Raw genomic sequence first — 18,034 nt, forward strand, 5'->3', positions numbered from 1 at the left:
CATACAAAATGATAACCGGTTATCGATTGAAACAATTCCTAGGGAACTAAGGACTAGAATTCGGATGCTTTCAGGGAAATCTGAACAGATGAGGCGAGTTGGTAGATGCGCTGAATGTTGCAGAGCCCGAAATAGATCCACCAAAAATAGTGAAAGACTTACCACAAATGGATTTGCCCCCACCACTAAGCTGTAAAGAAATGATCTACCATAGTAGACAATGGTGGTAAAAAATAAAGCGCGTGTACTCCAGTAAATTCTATTTTATTTCTGGTCGCGATGTGAGAAGAAGCAGCCTAAAGCTTCTAATTGGCTAGAACAAGGCAACACATAACATCATAGGTTTAATAACTCTTTAAGGGAAGTTTAATAATTTAGGGCAGTGTTTTTTCAACTTTTACATGACACGGAGCCTTTAGTACGAACAAATATTTGGAGACCCCCCCATCAATTGCTTTTTTCGTACCGTTGAACTTCGATAGCTCGAACTTCGATATCTTGAATTTTGTTTAATTAACATAATGTGGCAATAGCCTTAAGAGCTTTTCTTTCATACATTCTAACATCTCCAACTTCTGAACCGTCAACTTCTACCGGAAGTGATGGAACAAAATAAAAAAGTGATGGAATTATTTGAAATGCGGATTTACTATGATTGCGAATAAACCACAGTGTGTTATTTGCTTTGAAACTTTATCAAGAGAAGGCATGAAGCCATCGAAGTTATTACGCCACCTCAATAAAAAGCATCCAAACGAAAAAAAATAACCCGTGGAATTTTTTGAAAGAAAATTCAAAGCTCTTCAACTTCAAAAAACTGTGGTAGAATTGCTAGCTAGTTATCGAGTAGATTTTCGTATGGCTAAGGCAGGAAAACATAAAACTATTGGCGCTAATTTGATTCTGCCAGCGGCTTTAGATATTGCGGAGATTATAATTGGCAAAGAAGAGGTCGAAAAACTCAAAACTATGCCTCTCTCTGACAATACCATTCAACGCAGGATAAGCGATATGGCGGCTGATGTTCGTGATCAAGTCATAGATAAAATAAAATAAAGTACTTTTGTGTCCATGCAAGTTCACCGATTCTGCGCAATTTGTGGCTTTTTTTTAGTAAATAAATGTAACTTTCAGTTTAGTTAAAACAAAATAGCAAAAAAGTGTAACTTTCAGTATAGTTAAAACAAAATAGCAAATAAAAATAATTTTTAGTTTACTTAACACAAAATAGCAAATGGTTTTAAAAACTTTAATCTACGTATATTGAAATCAAACTAGCAAAAATATTTCTTAAGAATTTAAAAAAAAATTTTTTGCGGATTCTTCTCTGTAGTTCATCGCTTCAATGGTAAATTTGTAGAGCACCATTCAGATAGTTGAAAGGAAATTCTCCTTGTGTGAGATTATTTTTCCCGAAGTTATATCGCCTAATCTTCTTAAGTATAGGGCAAGTCGCCACAAAGTGTAATGTCTTAACTTTCGTGTAGATTGCAAATATTACATGTTTCAGCTTTCTCTGTTCGATGTGGCAGGTAATTCAATTTTAACAGCTCTCCTCTTATTTTGAAAACTGTGCCTATTACTAAACAAGAGTAGGCATTGGCATAAAACTTTATCTCAGTCGACAATCTTTGTCTGTTAGAGATATTACTTTCGGACAAAGACCGTTTCTAATTGTCAGCATTCATGTCCAAGAAATTAATCGACATACCGTAGTTGGCAGCAAGATTAATCCAATCCTTACAAAATAGGTTTTTGTTAAGACCTGCATACTGAAGAATAAGCTTGGAAGCCTAGTGTCCTCCATTTTTTAAACTTTTAGCAAATAATCTGTATTTAATTTCAGTGTTGAAATGAAAAGTGTTGTGAGTCCTGTTTCCAGGTAGTACATATACTATGGGGTACTTATAGGCACGTAGACAATTTTTCTGAGAACAAATCTCAATATATATTCCACTGGTTCATATTTATGCACTCCCCAAAAACCTGGGCTCCGTAAAATAAGATATTCCACTATAATTTGCTGATTCTTTTGGATCTCCTTTCTTAAGAATTGGTAGTATCCAAGCTTCACAGAAATGATCTGGTACAGTTCCAAATTTGAAAATTATATTCAGAGCTTCTGATAATTTCTGCTTAAAAATGTTAGCACTGTATTTATACAACTCAGCCGGTATAACGTTGGAGCCCGCCGGCCGCTTTTCCATCTTTTAAGGACCTCATCAGATCTTCTACTTCGCCTTTCGTAATTTGCTCATCAAGTAAACTATCATGATAATAAGGTTGATTCGTTGAACTAAATAGATTAGCAAAGTGAATTTTCATCTCATCAACTGTAATATATTTTGTTCCCGCATTTCCGGTGAGCTTTTTCATTAACATCCAAAATTCCGCTGAATCTTTAAAATTACTTAATGTTATTCCAATTTTTCTTCAAAAGCCCTCTTTTTTTCGGTACAAACTTGTTTATATTGTTTCTTGGCTTCTACGTACTCTGCTTTGATTGTAACTAGATAATTTTTCCTCAACAAATTTAAGAACGACCGGGATTTTTTTTTAATTTTTCGCAGGTGTAGTCGTGCCATTCATTTTTTTTTTTTTGTGTAAAGTGGATGACTTTTTCATAAGACTTTTTCTTGAATAACAACTTCCAGTTCGCAGATTGGTATGAAATCTGCAATTGCTCTAGAAATTCTCATCGATGTTAACTGGCTGGCTTTTTCTTTAAATTCATTTGCATTTCTGCTAGAAGATCTCCATTTTAATTTATTAATTTCTACGGTTCTATCATCTACCAAATGAACTTGGTCACTATCACCTTTAACGGTTATAGTTATTGGAAGATGGTCAGAATAAGTTTGTTCTAAAACCGCGAAGTCCTGAATTATGTCATGCCACTCTCCACCTATGGGATTATAGTCTATAAGTGAGCTGCCCTGTTTTCCAATAAGAGTGAGCTCTCCTTGAATGTCTCCGTTAACGCTTCCATTTGATGTGCATAGACCAAAATCGTTACACAACTCTATCACTTTACTCTAAATCTCTTTGAGAATTCCTTTTGAAATTGACTTTTCTTTCTGACTTATTTGAGCATTTAAATATCTTGAATAAAAGTCTTCAAGGGCGGGATGAAAATGTCATCACTGCTAAAGACAAAATCCATGGCTTTACCAACAAAAGTGAATTTTGGTCATCGACTTTTAATCAAAACCACTTAGATTCATTTCTCTCGACACAATCTTTTATTGACGAAGTCGTATGTGAGATAAATATCAAGGAATTTATACCTAGTATGAAAATGGTGTTGAAAGAAGAAATGTGTCATTACTTCCCGATGGAAAAGATATCGAAGAATATTGGGCAAAGGTGGATTTTAAATCCGTTTTAAATGAAGTTGGAAATGAGACAAATTTGGCAATCAAGCTCAAGGAAAGTCTGCTGGATGTATCTGCCGATGAGATGCTGCAATTTGAATTTAAGTCTGTCAATTAAGATACCTTTTGGTTAAAAAAGAAATTAGAATACGCTAAATTAACATAAGAGGCTTTGAAGTGTTTGATTTTATTTACCACCTCGTACCTGTGCGAGTTGACATTTTCATTAATGGCCCAAATTAAAAGCAGGGAACGATATCACTTAAATTTGGAAAACGATTTAATTCTCAATGTAACAAAAACGGATCCACGATGGAAGAAATTGTTTTCTGAAAAACAGGCGCAACCCTCGCATTAAGAATATTTTTTTGTTAATTTGGTTCATTTTTTTTTTGTTTATTTGACTCCAATGAATATGTCCTTTAATTATCATTTTTCTTAAAATATCTTTTAAGACTTTATTGTTTTTTTTAACTACATTATTTTCTCAGCCTTTTGGAATTCCTCTTAAGTATCGTAGCGACCCCTGTAAAAAACCTAAGGGGTCGCGACCCACACGTTAAAAAAAAACACCGAAATGCATGTACAAACATTAATCTAAGTGTGGCGATAAAGTTATCAATCGCCAGCCCATAAACCTAACCTAGCTTACCTATACTTGACCTTAAAAAACAATTCCATTGCAACAACAACACACAATTTTTTCTGAACATATTTTTTTTATTTTGAAAAAAAAAGTTCACATACAAATATAAATATGAACGCTTTTTTAAATTTTATAAATTTCGTTTTTTTTTCATTAAAAAAATAAATCAACTTAATCTAAAATTATTCGAAAAGATTGTTTATAGCCTTCTTTTTTATTATTTTTGTAAAAAATCACTTAATTTTTATTTAAAAAAAATATAAACTAGCATCTTATTTAAATTTACTACATAAGGTACCTAATGAAACAAAAATGATAAAAAATTAAGTACCAAAAACAAACATTAAATATACCACAGAAAACACGTATGCATGGAGGTCTTCGTATTTGCGTACCTACCTAAAATAATGAATGAATACTAAAATATTACGAATATTCGTGTCACACCGGGGCCCATTCGTAGTCTCAAAATAAATTGAATCCCACTTCGAAGACTTTGCGAATAACCCACTCAAGAATACGAATATCCCGCTTTTATTATATTTATAGAGAAAATTTGCTAAGTTTTGTGTTAAAATGGACTCTCATCACGATGTTGATTTGAGTAGACTAAGTTTTGTTGAAATGGGTGATGACGTCACGCTACGAGATGTTGATGTAAGTCCTTCAAGTGTCAGAGGATTTGTGTACTCTGTGATTGGTTTTGAGAAAGATTTATCATTCTCCGCTGTGGCCAGAAAATCTGGAATAGACGGAGGCATTTCTCCTCGGAAGGGTCCAAATTGAGGAGTATTGCGAACTAGAGACTCGCTCTTTGACAGACCTTGAGTACTTTTGAGGGTGTCGCGAGCCTCAAGTTTTGGCGGATTTACCAGCGATGTGTCAAGAACTGCTTTGCCATCGTATGTCACAACAGCCCCTGTTGGAAGCGGCCGGGGGCTTGTTGTTGGCTTCTTGTCGGGCGGGAGATAGTAAGTGTCAACACGTTCAGCAGCGACGGCCATTTTGTCGTCGCCATCTTCTATCTCCATGTCACTCAGGTTGGCCGTCAACTTGGCAGCCGTGCTCTGATTGTAGATGATTGTGTCGTTGGTGCTGTCTGGTGGTGAGGGAATAAACATGGGTTCAAAGTTTTGGTTTTGGGAATTGTCCTGACTGAGGAAAAGGGTGTCGGTTTCCATAACTTCGTCGATCTCAGAACCGGGATCGTCTTTTCGTCGTGAAATTTGTACCACATTCTCCCCGATGACTTCTTCATCAGTCTTCTTCCGATTTATGGGCTTGAATCCACCCTCGACTACCACGGTATCGGGTTTGAATCCCTGGTTGACAGCTGGTTTCAGGGCAGTGAGATCGATATCTTCCTGGGACTCTCGCACTTCATAGGGGGTCTTATAAACGATGGTGGGAAGTTTTTCGGGCAACAGGGGCTTTTTTTCCTTGGGCGACAGGCCATTGCCGTTACCGTTGAAGGCAAAAACAAAGTTCTGGATTGTTTCTTGCGGGGCTATATCAGCATATGGTACTGGAATTATGCCATTCGGTTTCGGTTTGGTTGCCTTTAGAAGTGGTTCCGTTTGACGTTTGTAGTCCAATTCCGTCGGTTGACCTAGGAGCAAAACTGACGGTACCGGTTTAACTGGATATGGCTTATCCTTGAGGAAGGGTTTCATCATTGAGGGAATAGGTTTGCGGTAATGATTAATTATCATCGAAGGCTGTGGAATGGCAACTGGCCTTGGAGCTGGCATCATAGACGCCAAGAGGGATGGTGGATGTGGACGCTTGATAGGGTGACGGTCCTTTTTCATCGGATAAGGACGGCGTTTGATGGGTCTATAGGGCATTTTAGTTTGGGGTGGTCTCAGAAAAGTGATGGGTCCTGAACTCTGGGATGTTAGTGGGTCCTGTGGCATAGATGGATGCATGTTGGTTGGTAAGCTGAGGTTTTTCATGGTTTCTCCACTCAAGATTTCCGGGGCCGATGTTGAAATTTGTGGGAATTTAGGTGGAAACATCTGACCTGAAGTTGATGATGACGATATTGATGATGATGATGACGATGACGGGACCTTTCGGGTTTTTAAACTCTCCTCGAGAGCCTCAGCAGCGCGGATTCCATCTGAAATCAGTTTAGTTATTTCCGATGACTTCGATAATTCAAAACTCAATTTTGGCGGTGTTCCGTTCATATTGTGATTCTTAATCAAATCTGTTTGATGCTTCAATAAAAAATTATCGTTTGGGCTGACCTTAGTTTCGTGTCGAATCGATGATTCGGCTGTGTAATCCTCCTCTGGCTGGGCGATGGTTTCATCAATCTCCGAAGCTGCAGCACCCTCATCGCAACTATCGTGCACATGTATCTTCCATCCAAGATGGCGATGCGTGTAACAGTGATAGTAAACGGTGTCAGGTGTATTACGGTCTGGCGTCCAAGTGATCACACCAGGCTCGCCGTCGTCACATTCTAGCGTCAGGGTACGTTGATAGGCTCCGAAAGATTGGAAGTCATCAGCTGGAGGGCCATCGGGATCTGGGGTCCAGTTGCACAGGCGGCCAACGCCGGTTGGTGTGACCTTGCCAGACCGTGATTTGTGGACGCCAGCAAACACTTTTACAGCCTAAAACGATTTATTAAAAGAAAAGGGATAAATTGAGTACAATTTTATAGTCCCCCTACAAAAATTGGATGCCACAGTGAGCTTTACAAATGTCCTTTGAGGCACAAATTCATAGCAATAAGCTTTTAATTGAAATCAATTCGTAAGCAGCTCTAGGAGCCTTATAAAGCCCTTTTCCACCTATAAGTAAAATACCATCCAATTTTCGTTGTCAATTTTATCAAAATTAGGTCTTGGTTAATACTCTTCCATCGATTTCGAACACCACACACTTTGACCCAATCCCTAACCATATACTCACAGCCTTTTCTTCGTCCGTCTTGTATTCGAAACCACCAATTGGATCATCCGAAATATAGAATGGATGATATTTAGCCGGAATATCGGGATTATTTCCGCCTTCAACAACAAACGTGTATGCCTTTCCCCTGACCAAATGAATCTCGGGTATCAGTAATCCGTTTATGTACCACGATATACCCCAGCCAACGTGTCCTGGGAAGAAAAATAAGCAAACATCAAACACGCACAATGCAAATCAGAAAACTCAAATGCAAGGAACTACTCTCAAAGCCAAGCACTTTTAATGCAATCAAAACCTCAACCGACCGGTAATTGCCGGATATCCATGTTTGCCTCCAGTTGGACCCATCTGTGCGTAGAATACTCCATCTTCTGGTTCATAGCATTGAATTGGTGGTATGTCCCATGCTCCCTTGGTATTTGCTGGCTTTGGTGTAGGCACTGGTTTCCGGGAAGCTGATGATGATGAGATCTCTTGCCTTCTTGTTGGGCGCATGAGGGCTTGTGGGGTTGGCTTTTGAGTTCGGCTGTCATAGAACTCTTCTTCTTCTTCTGCGTCCGATGCATCTCCCTGTTGCTCTTCTGCATCATCCTCCACCGCATCTTGTACAGATTTTTCACCCTCAGGCATTGGACAGTTCCATGTCGGTTGTCGACCAAAATTCACTAAATGTACGTTTTTCGTGTACTTGGAATGATAGGAGACTTCGTTGCGTTGATTAAGTGGACCGATGGCCCACACAATAGCCTGAGATGTATTCATGACTATGGGTAAATCGTAACGGTCGGCAGCACCAAGAGAGCGTTGATACGTGACTATTGAATAGCCATTGACCATGGCCGCATTAAGAAGTCGAATGGAATTCGTGTTTTCCTGGCAAAACATTAAAAAAGGTTTTGTTTTTATTGTGGTTCGTTTTTGCCAGAATTTTTGAACAGGAATTGCAGGGTTTTGAAGTTAATAATTTACCTCGATATTCGCATCCGGACAACTACCACGTTTGCCAGAACACTGGGACTTGTCATCCAGATAATAGTCCTGGGCATAGCCCTTGCCAGTTTCTTTGTCTACCCAAGCAACTACAACATCTGATCCAATCATGACTGGCCGGTTATTGTTTGATGAAATTCCAAAGGACATGTATTCGCCATCCTCTGAGGAAGATAAAAACAAGAAATAAACAGAAAATTGAAATTTAGAAGGATTCAAATTGTAAATGACACTTAAAAAGGATTATTGGCCAGTTCGTGTTTTCATTTGGTCATAACTAGTAAGCTGTTTTAGGAACTGAGCCTAGAGCAATGACGAAGGAAAAACGAAAGTTGGGTTCTTAAAAGTTGGGTCGAGAACTTTATTGACCGAAAATTCTATATTTACGTAACGTCGTAACGTCTTATGTAGATTTGGGAATTCATTTTGATGCTTTTGATGTTTCACCTACCAAATTTGTAAACTGTTTTTCTGAGAGCACAAAATGATGCTATATTTCAGTATAGTTAACCAATGAAGATATCTGTGGTTTATTTTGACCATTTGGTAAATATTTTAAATAAAACTTCATCAAAAATAAAAAAGATAGCGAACTTTGTATGCATCTTCATTCTTTCGATTTTAGGACTTCAACGAGTTGAGACTCACTTATTTGTAAATAGTGAGCCATATGAAAGTAGCTTTTTAAAAATGCAGTAAAATGATCAAGGCGTCGGACAATACGCCCAGTTTTGACCGGAAGATATGACCAGTCTGAAAAAAGTTAATCTTGACCAAAACGTGATGTTTTTCGATCCCCAGATGTGCCAATTTTGTTTGTTAACTTAACATCTGAGACGACAATGCGATCCGTCAAAATGTATGCGGTAAAGAAGCCGTTTTTAACTTCCCATAGGAAGTACGTTTATACGTTCGCGACGTTTTTTTTTTCGTCGTCAAGAACCAGAAGAGAATAATATAGACTTCAAATAAATATCGACTTCAACCAAAAATTTTTACCATAGCAGTTTAAAAAAATGTGAAAATTTTGGTTAAACCTAAATATCTCATGAACCAATGACGCTAGAGACTTGAATTAAATTTTATATTATATATTGTAACGTGATAAAAAAACAATTGTTTTTGGAAAAAAAATCCAATTAACAGATTTGTTTTATAAATCAAAAAAAAACTGAAAAAAAAATTTGTCACCTAGAAAATTTTACGAATAAAATATGATTGCATCTCCAAAACAATTGAATTTCGACACAAATATCTTTTCAAAAATTTAAGATAATGGCTTTTAACTTATTTTAACTTATGAAAAATATTGTTTTCAACATTAGGAAAAATTTTGAGAAAAATCGAACTGACATTTTTTCTACAACAAATAAAAACCTAAAAAAAAAATAATAAAAGTTGATAAAAATTGATTTTCGACTTGAATATCTTTTAAAAAATTTTAGGTTTTGGCTTCAGACAAATTTTATCTTATAAGAAATATTGTTTTCAATATTCGGAAGCATTTTTAGAAAAATCGAATTGACAGTTTTTTTTACAAAAAATAAAAACCTAAAAAAAATCAATAAAAGGTATTAAATATTGATTTTCGACTCAAATATCTTTTCAAAACTTTGAGACATTATCTTTAACTTTTTTTATCTTTTTAAAATACTGTTGTCATCCATCCAGTAAAAATTTTGAGAAAATTTCAAGGTACAGTTTTTTACAAGAAATACAAACTAAAAAGAAAATTCAACAAAAGTTGGTAAAACTGGATTTTCGACTCAAATATCTTTTCAAAACTTTGATATTATGGCTTCCAATAATATAAACTAACAAGAAACATTTTAAAACATTTTGAGAAAAATCGAATTGACGGTTTAAAAAAAAAAAAAAAAAAACCTAAACAAAAAAGGTAATAAAAGTTGATAAAATGTGGTTTTGGACTCAAATATCTTTTCCCAAACTTTTAAGTTTTTTATTTAACTACTTTTATCTTTTTATCTTTTAAAAAATATTGTTGTTAACACTAAGTAAATTTTTTTTTTACAAAAAATAAAAACTTAACAAAAAAAATAATACCAATACTTGGTAAAAATTTACTTGCGACTAAAAAGCTTTTAAAAATTAAAAATATAGTCTTTAAACTTTTTTATTTCACAGAAAATTTTATTTTCAATTATTAGTAGTTTTTCTTTATAAAAATCCAACAGTCCATTTTTCCATAAAAAATAAAGTCTACAAAAAATAGTGCTCAAATTTCGTAAAAATTGATGTTCAGTCCTTAATATCTCTGAAATTATTTTCATTCATCCAATTTGTAAAAATTTAAGAAATGCTAATAAAATTATTACAAATTTGTTTTCAACTAAAAATCTATTTAATGAATTTCGATTTTAAAACTTAACTATTTCTTTATATGAAAAATATTATTTGTAATTTAAAAAATTTTAAGAACAATTCAATTGACAACTTTTTTAACCGAACACGAAAACCTACAAACTTTCAAGCAAGACAAATAGACAGACGGGATGGGAAGTTATACGTGTGGGTCGCATCCCAGCCTCTTTTTTCGTTTTATTGTTAAGTGAAGTAGACATTGTAGGCGAATAATCCGAGATCCTTGCTCAGGATTCTCCTAACGCCTCTGCATAAAAGGTATAGCTGTTAAGATTGTAGTTTTGACTATTTGTCAAGGTTTTAAGCACTACAGAACCGTTAAAATAAGCTTTGGTTTAAGTTTAGAAACAACTGGGTGTCCCACATTTCAACAAACAATTTTTGCTTTGCAGCTTTGCATTTTTTTCTTTGCAAATTTCTTTTCAGCAAACGCAAATTTGCAAAGAGGAAATTATTGAAAAAAAAAAAAAAACAAACTTAAATTTGCAAAGTGTTCAAATGGTAGACATGTGCATTCAAGAGGACACAAGCGTCCACAGGTTTTTCTTAAAACAAACCTCTGTCTATCAACTCCTACTCTCACCTCCACGTGGTGAACATCGGGTGCCTAGTACCTCAACTAGAGATTGGGTTCCAACCCCAGTGGAAAGTTGTTGGGGGCAGCAAACGAGAGAGGTGGGGAGAGGTGTTTCCACTAAGGCACCTCTCCTTATCCAGACGGCAGCGGAGGAATTCCCGAGATGGAATCAACGGTGGCGTCTACAGTTCCAGTAAGGTTGAACTACTTAGTGAACACCTTATAGGGCTTCTTCGACTTATTCGGAGCCCAGGCCTGTAAGGAGCGGTTTTATCCGGCTCCCCATCCTTGGAGTTATACTTAGGATCTGGCCCTCCAGGTTGGGGGTTGTGCCGGGCAGAAAGAGGATCAAAAACTGCAATATTTACTATGGTCACTGCTACCACGAAAACCAACAGCGCTTATTTGGATGCGGCTTCGTCATTGGAGCCAGACTTAGGCAAGAAGTCTTGAGCTATAGGTGCATCAATGAGCTCCTCATGACCATACGCATCAAGGCTAAATTCGGCAACATTAGCCTGATATGCGCGCACGCCCCCACAGACGAGAAAGACGACAACACCAAAGATATGTTCTTCGAGCTCCTAGACAAAATATATGAGCAGTGCCCTAGCTACGATATTAAAATTGTCCTGGGCGATTTTAATGCCAAGCTTTGAAGGGAACACATCTTTGGTGGAATAATCGGGAAGAACAGCCTGCACGACAATACTTCCGACAATGGATTCAGGCTCATAGATTTTGCTGCGGGGCAAAACGTCATGGTAGCCTGTACGCGTTTTCCACACCTAAACATCCACAAAGGAACTTGGACTTCTCCAGATCAATCTACCGTCAACCAGATTGACCATATTGCGATCGACGCCAGACACGCTTCCAGCATTATAGATGTACGAACTTTTTGAGGAGTTAACATTGACTCGGACCACTACCTCGTTTTAGGCAAGGTAGCACTTCGGATTTCCAGACCCAAGGCAGTGAGGTGCTGGGAGAAGGTATGTACAACCTCGAACGGCTACAATCGCCAGAGATCGTCAAATCCTTTTCCGACCGAGTTACAAGTTACCTCTCTCGAAGTTCTCTGCCGCCAACACAATGTATCGAAAACCAGTGGCAACATTGCCAAGATGCAATCAGAGAAGCCGCCTCTGATGTGCTGGGTTTTAAACAGCCACCAACAAGGAACCCCTGTTTTGATGAGGAATGTCGGCAGGCAAATGTAGCCAAACAAAAGGCACGCAAAGCGGCGCTGCATAAAAATACGAGAGCTGCTCGTGAGCTCTATGAGCAGAAGAGGCAAGAGGAACGCCGACTTCTCAGAGGGAAAAAGAAAGGGCATGAGAAGCGTGCGGTCGAAGATGTTGAGAGGTATAAAGCAGGAATGAGGTTCGAAAGTTTTATGAACAGGTGAAACGAAATTCACAGGTAAATAAACCTAGAACCGAAGGCTGCAAAGACGAAAGCTTAAACATCATAGTGGAACCGCAGTCAATGCTGAGAATATGGAAGGACCACTTCTGCAGACTGTATAACGGCGACGACGAACTGAATTCCGCTGTCAGGCAGGATGATCCATTCAACATAGACGACGAAAGCCAACAATCCCGTCCTCCCGACTTAGACGAAGTAAAGATTGCCATATCTAAGTTGAAGTTTTATAAAGCCGCTGGAGCGGATGGCTTGAATGCCGAGGTCTTTAAAGCAGCTGGAGATAAGTTGGTTAGGAGCATGCACCAACTTAGCTGTAAGATATGGTCGGAAGAAAGCATGTTCGATGAATGGAACCTCAGTATTGTTTGGCCGATCCTGAAAAAAGGAGACCCTCTAAACTGCACCAACTATAGAGGAATAAGTCTACCTAACATCGCCTATAAAATCTTCTCTGCCGTAATATGTGAACGTCGAAAGCCCATCGTCAACAACCTGATTGGTCCTTATCAGTGTGGTTTCAGACCAGGAAAGTCCACAGTTGATCAAATATTCACATTACGGCAGATCCTGGAAAAAAACCAAGAACAACAAATCGACACCCACCATCTTTTCATCGATTTCAAGGCCACATATGACAGCATCTACAGGGACGATCTGTATAGAGCCATGTCTAGTTTTGGCATCCCTGCCAAACTCGTCCGTTTGTGCAGGATGACCATGGAGAATTCACTCTGCTAGCGAAGGGTTGGAAACAACTTAACAGAACCTTTCGATGTCAAAAAAGGTTTTAGATAAGGTGATGCGCTGTCATGCGATTTTTTCAACCTCGTGCTTGAAAGAATAGTGCAGAGCTCATACGTCAACACTAGATGCACTATATTTCAAAATTTGGTCCAATTACTAGCATATGCTGATGACATTGTCTACCTAGGCTCTGCTGTAAACGCAGAAAACAACACCAGCGCTGAGATCAAACGCAGAATAACTCTTGCTAACCGCTGTTTCTTTGGACTAAGAAAGCAATTAAGTGGTAAAGTCCTCTCTCGAGGGACCAAAGTGTTGCTATATAAGACCCTTATCATCCCCGTACTGCTATACGGTGCAGAAGCATGGACTATGACAAAAGCGGATGAAAGCACCTTGGGTAGGTTCCAGAGAAAAGTTCTTCGTGTGATCTATGGTCCCGTATGCATCGAAGGGGAGTGGAGGAGAAGATGAAACGACGAGCTGTACGGGCTGTACAGCGACGTAGACTTAGCCAGAAGGGTAAAAATCCAACGACTAAGATGGCTGGGTCACGTAGAGCGCATGGAAACCAATGCTCCGGCCCGGAAAGTCTTCGAATCCGCACCCACAGGACAGCGCAGTAGAGGAAGACCGCGGATCAGGTGGCGCGCACAAGTGGAAGGTGACCTCACCCAACTTGGAGCGCGAAACTGGAGACATCTAGCTAGGGACCGAGCTAGATGGAGACGTTTGTTGGGTGAGGCCCTAGTCCACACAGGACTGTTGCGCCACCTTAATTAAGTTAGTAAGTAGAATAAGAACAAGAAAAATTAATTGTACCAAATATAAAAATTCTATAAAATATATCAAACATGAACTTTAATTGCACTTTGTTATTACTTTTGTATCTGAAGTCATTTTGGATGAGAAAAACATTTAAACTTTTTATTGAAGGGGTATACGAATATGAAATTGATGCACTGTGTATCAACATTTTCATAACAATTGAATTCTTTTTAGTTCTTTTTAAATGTTTTATACACATTCTAAATAAATAAGCAATTAGGAAGAAAATGCGTTCATCTTTTATTTCCTTCATTAGTTCAAACCGAATGCTTTACGTTGAAAGTAGTATGTCAAAGAATTATTTTAAATCATGGATCTAGAAAGCCAACGTCCTAAGACTCTACAATTCTTGAAAATGGAAACAGATTTAAATTATTATTGCGATAACGGGTAAAGGTATTCAGCAGAAATATTTCTCCTTGGTCGTCGTTTTCGTGTCATTATGGTAACATGTAAAACATGCTCGCTCTTACACTTCTTACATTTGCCTTTCCGCAATGTTATTATGCAATAATAACACAATTACAGTGAATCCCGATCCGCCATATTATATTTACAGTACATAATATTGATGCAGTTGCTACTTAATGCATTTGTATGGTCTTGGACCGGTCGGTTTAAGTGTCGGTGCCGCTCCGCGTGCTATGTGCTGTTAGTGTTTACCGGTGGACTAGACGGACACATTGGGTACCTGTATACGTTTATTTTTACTATAGTTTCCCTTTGCGTGCCAAACTGTTAACGCAGAAAAATACATTAAACCGTTGTCAGGGGGCTCGAGGCTCTGCCAATAACATCATTTGCCACTGGCCATATGAAAGTTGTCCGACCACAATACGACCATACAAGCCATGATATACAATCATACGACGACAGCCGCGCCAACCGATCCGATATGTTCCATCGAATGGAGGTGATATTGGATACCTGACTTGATGGAATGTGACCTGTTATGTCATCCGTTTTGTGTCCATGTTGTTTTGATTTTTCGTTTTGCTTTTCTTTCTTTCTGTTTACACCATAACATTTCACTTTTATGCGGAGTTTTGCTCAAGCTTACTACACGTTGTTTTTTAGGGGGGACTTCAATGGCAGCGCAATAACCTTTCGAATGATTATACAAAATAAATGCTTATGCTTCTAGTCGGTCGGCTTGCAGGCTTAGCGGTGTATTTTCTTTGTATATTACGACAGTGATGAAAGATACCGCCGCTAAGTGGCGGACATACGTATAATCAATGCGATTGTTTTGTGTACTTGAAGTTGTATTTTTGTTAATGACACAAGTGTCACAATTTGTCATTAATCAATGAGTAAGACAACAAAGAATATTTAAAAATAAAATGAAAAGTCTATAAAAAAGCTAACACTTACCTAGTTTTGCAACAAGTTGCACAACGATACTTTCACCAGCGACAGCCCAACGCACTTCAAACGCCAAATCATCATAAAGTACTTCGCAATTAAGTTTTGACTGTAAATGTAAATTTGCACGCTAATGAAAGAAAAAGGGAGAGAGAGAGAGAAAGAAACAGAAAGAAAAGGGATCAAATCAAACCAATTTGCTTAAGGTGACAGTTTTACTAATAGAAGATCTTCCTGATGTTCTTTTTATTTTCTTACTTAATCGAGAACCACATTTTCCTTTTATTTTTGTATGACGTATGGACATTTGAAGAAATTGACATTTTTATTTCGATGAACTATTTACCATGGACGCTTAAGTGGTAGAAATTTGTACCTTTCCTTACCTAAAACTAATATGTGTATGTTTATGGATTCTGTAAACTTAATATCGAAGAAATGTACCTATGTTTGTATGTGTATATGTATTGTTAAATTAATTTTGACATGTAATGCGTGTGAAATGTAAAATGTATGGTATGTGTACTAACGTTCGTTTTAATAAACAATTTTTTTAAAACGGTGTGTCTTTCTTATATAAAATAAACTTGAGGAACAATATAAAGATTTTAAGGGTAGCCTCTTAAAAGAATAGATAATAGGTATGTTTTGCTTATTGAACTGTCAAAAATTATGATATAATATAAACGTCATTTTCCTCTTTGAATTAGGCATGTTCAAAATACTAAGCACGTAGGTACTACTAAATACTTGACAGTATTTTTGTGAATGTTTCACATTAGTTTAGGAGAACCTTAATAGTTGAACTTGCAAGATGTTGTTAGAAGACGTCATAAACCAATTAAAAAGAGTTTTTTGAACAGTCAAACACAAAACTGAGAGATATTATATGTAATTCACTCTATCTTCTTTTCATACCAAATATTTGCTTCGATTTGGCGAAAACTTACGATCTTATGATTTGTTTGAATTATCAACATGTCTTTTTATCACTGCATGCCGTAAGCTTTTGTGTCTTTTCGGAACATTCGGCTCCGATTTCGTGTTGGATTTGAAAAAGCTATCATCTGATTCAGTAACAAAAGTTGTTCATATAAACGTTTGTGTGTTTACACAAATATTAAACGATATCAATGGCGGACCCAGGAGGGGGTTTCGCATGTGTCATAACCCTCCATGGAAGATTATTTTATTTTAATTTTCCTAGGAATTCAAACGAATTCAAAACTTATCAAATTGCACTATTGGATATGACCCCCTTAAATTTTTATTTATTTACTTTATTTCACTGCTTTAAGCTTTGTTTGCTTAAAATACTACTTTTACTGAGGACTTGACCAAGAATCGGAAATACAGGACTATTCCAATCACTAAGCAAAAGTTTATCAACTTTTCTACAATTAATGATCTATGGGGGTCATATGAGCCATAAAGCTTATAGAGTTTAGTTGTAAAAGTGAAGATTTCATCTAAAAATTTGTTAGTAATTTACGAAATTTAGCAAAAAGTGGTTTGCTATCAAAAACAACTAAAATCTTTGTTTTCACAGTTTAAAATCGTAAGTAATGCTTTAAATTATTTTCGTAAGATCTTTTCTGAGAGAAAGAGCAAATATTCATGTTCCTAAGAAGTAACCTTGAATAAAAGATTTGATACCAAGTTGTCTTTAAATTCCTGAAACTTGTCTTCGCTTTGATGCACAAAAAAAGTGTAAGACTTTTTTAAAGAGATTTTTTTTTTCTTTCAAAATTGATTTTCTATAAAATACAAAAGCTTTTAAGATCCTAAAAAATTAAAGAAATCTACTTTTTGAAGTTAATTTTATTTGGATGCTCTAGAACTGAGATTTAAGCACGAATTTCAAGAATGTCCAAAGCACAGTGAAAGTGACACTTTCATTAAACGAATGGCTGATTAAAAAATAATAAACGTTTCATATTTATTAATTTCATACAAAAGCTTTGTTTTAAGTTTTATTAACTTCTTTGAAATCAAAATATTATCAAAAGGTTCACACAAAACAGTATTTTTTTAGAATTTGTCTTCTACCATCAGTTCCTACCTACGAGTAAGTAGACTTGGTTATGATAGTAATAATAGACTCCCAAAAATAGAGTCCGAAAAAATACGTCAGAAAAAGCCATTCAATTCTTTATAGCAGATCATGTTTTATTTTCCTATACGAAAAAATATCACATTGTTCCAGCAAACTTCTTCATTTTCTGGCTTTTTGCATTTATATTTTTCAAGCATTCTTCGCATTTATAGAAGTGCCGACAAGAACAGAATATATTATTTTTGCAAAAAAGCTACGTTTTATTACAATTTCTAACATTTTTGCGTGAAATGCATCAATAACCCTGTAAGCTATTGTATTTTAACTCTTAAATATGGCAAAATTTGGAAGATTGGAATGCTTTCATAAGTTTTCCAAATTGAATAGTTAGATCATATCTTGCTGGACAATAGTGTTCTAAAATGATCTAATAACTAAAGTTGTCTCTTTACCCCTTGAAACATCTTAATGTAAGGTTAAGTTACATATTGTGTTTTTTAAATATTGTCAGCCTCTTTTAGGGAAAATTTACAACTCATTTTTATATTAAGTTTGTGGAACCTCCCCCCCTCCATTAAATGTCTGGGTCCGCCCTTGAACGACGACGCACGTTCCCAGAAAACCTTTTTTACTTTTATTTTATAGATGTAAATGTATGTGTATTTTGACATAACAATGCTGCCGGATGTGAAGACTCGGATTATTCGCTTATA

General features: G+C 36.7%; 1 protein-coding gene across 2 annotated transcripts in view; it reads right to left on the bottom strand.

Annotated features, from left to right (window-relative positions):
- Window positions 1-4,272: 4,272 nt before the first annotated feature.
- Window positions 4,273-18,034, bottom strand: part of LOC129953792 (protein Skeletor, isoforms B/C) — a 49,214-nt gene continuing 35,452 nt past the window's right edge. The window contains exons 5-9 of one of the 2 annotated variants that reach the window (XM_056067252.1): window positions 15,275-15,395; window positions 7,918-8,102; window positions 7,254-7,821; window positions 6,946-7,139; window positions 4,273-6,644 (exon numbers count right to left, since the gene is read on the bottom strand). In XM_056067252.1, coding sequence (XP_055923227.1) covers window positions 4,608-6,644; window positions 6,946-7,139; window positions 7,254-7,821; window positions 7,918-8,102; window positions 15,275-15,395 — 3,105 coding nt within the window. In that variant the 3' untranslated portion in view covers window positions 4,273-4,607. The remainder of the gene's footprint in view (window positions 6,645-6,945; window positions 7,140-7,253; window positions 7,822-7,917; window positions 8,103-15,274; window positions 15,396-18,034) is intronic. The other variant, XM_056067253.1, reaches the window with a different exon arrangement.

Source organism: Eupeodes corollae, chromosome 1 (assembly GCF_945859685.1).
Source record: "Eupeodes corollae chromosome 1, idEupCoro1.1, whole genome shotgun sequence".
Lineage (NCBI taxonomy): Eukaryota > Metazoa > Arthropoda > Insecta > Diptera > Syrphidae > Eupeodes > Eupeodes corollae.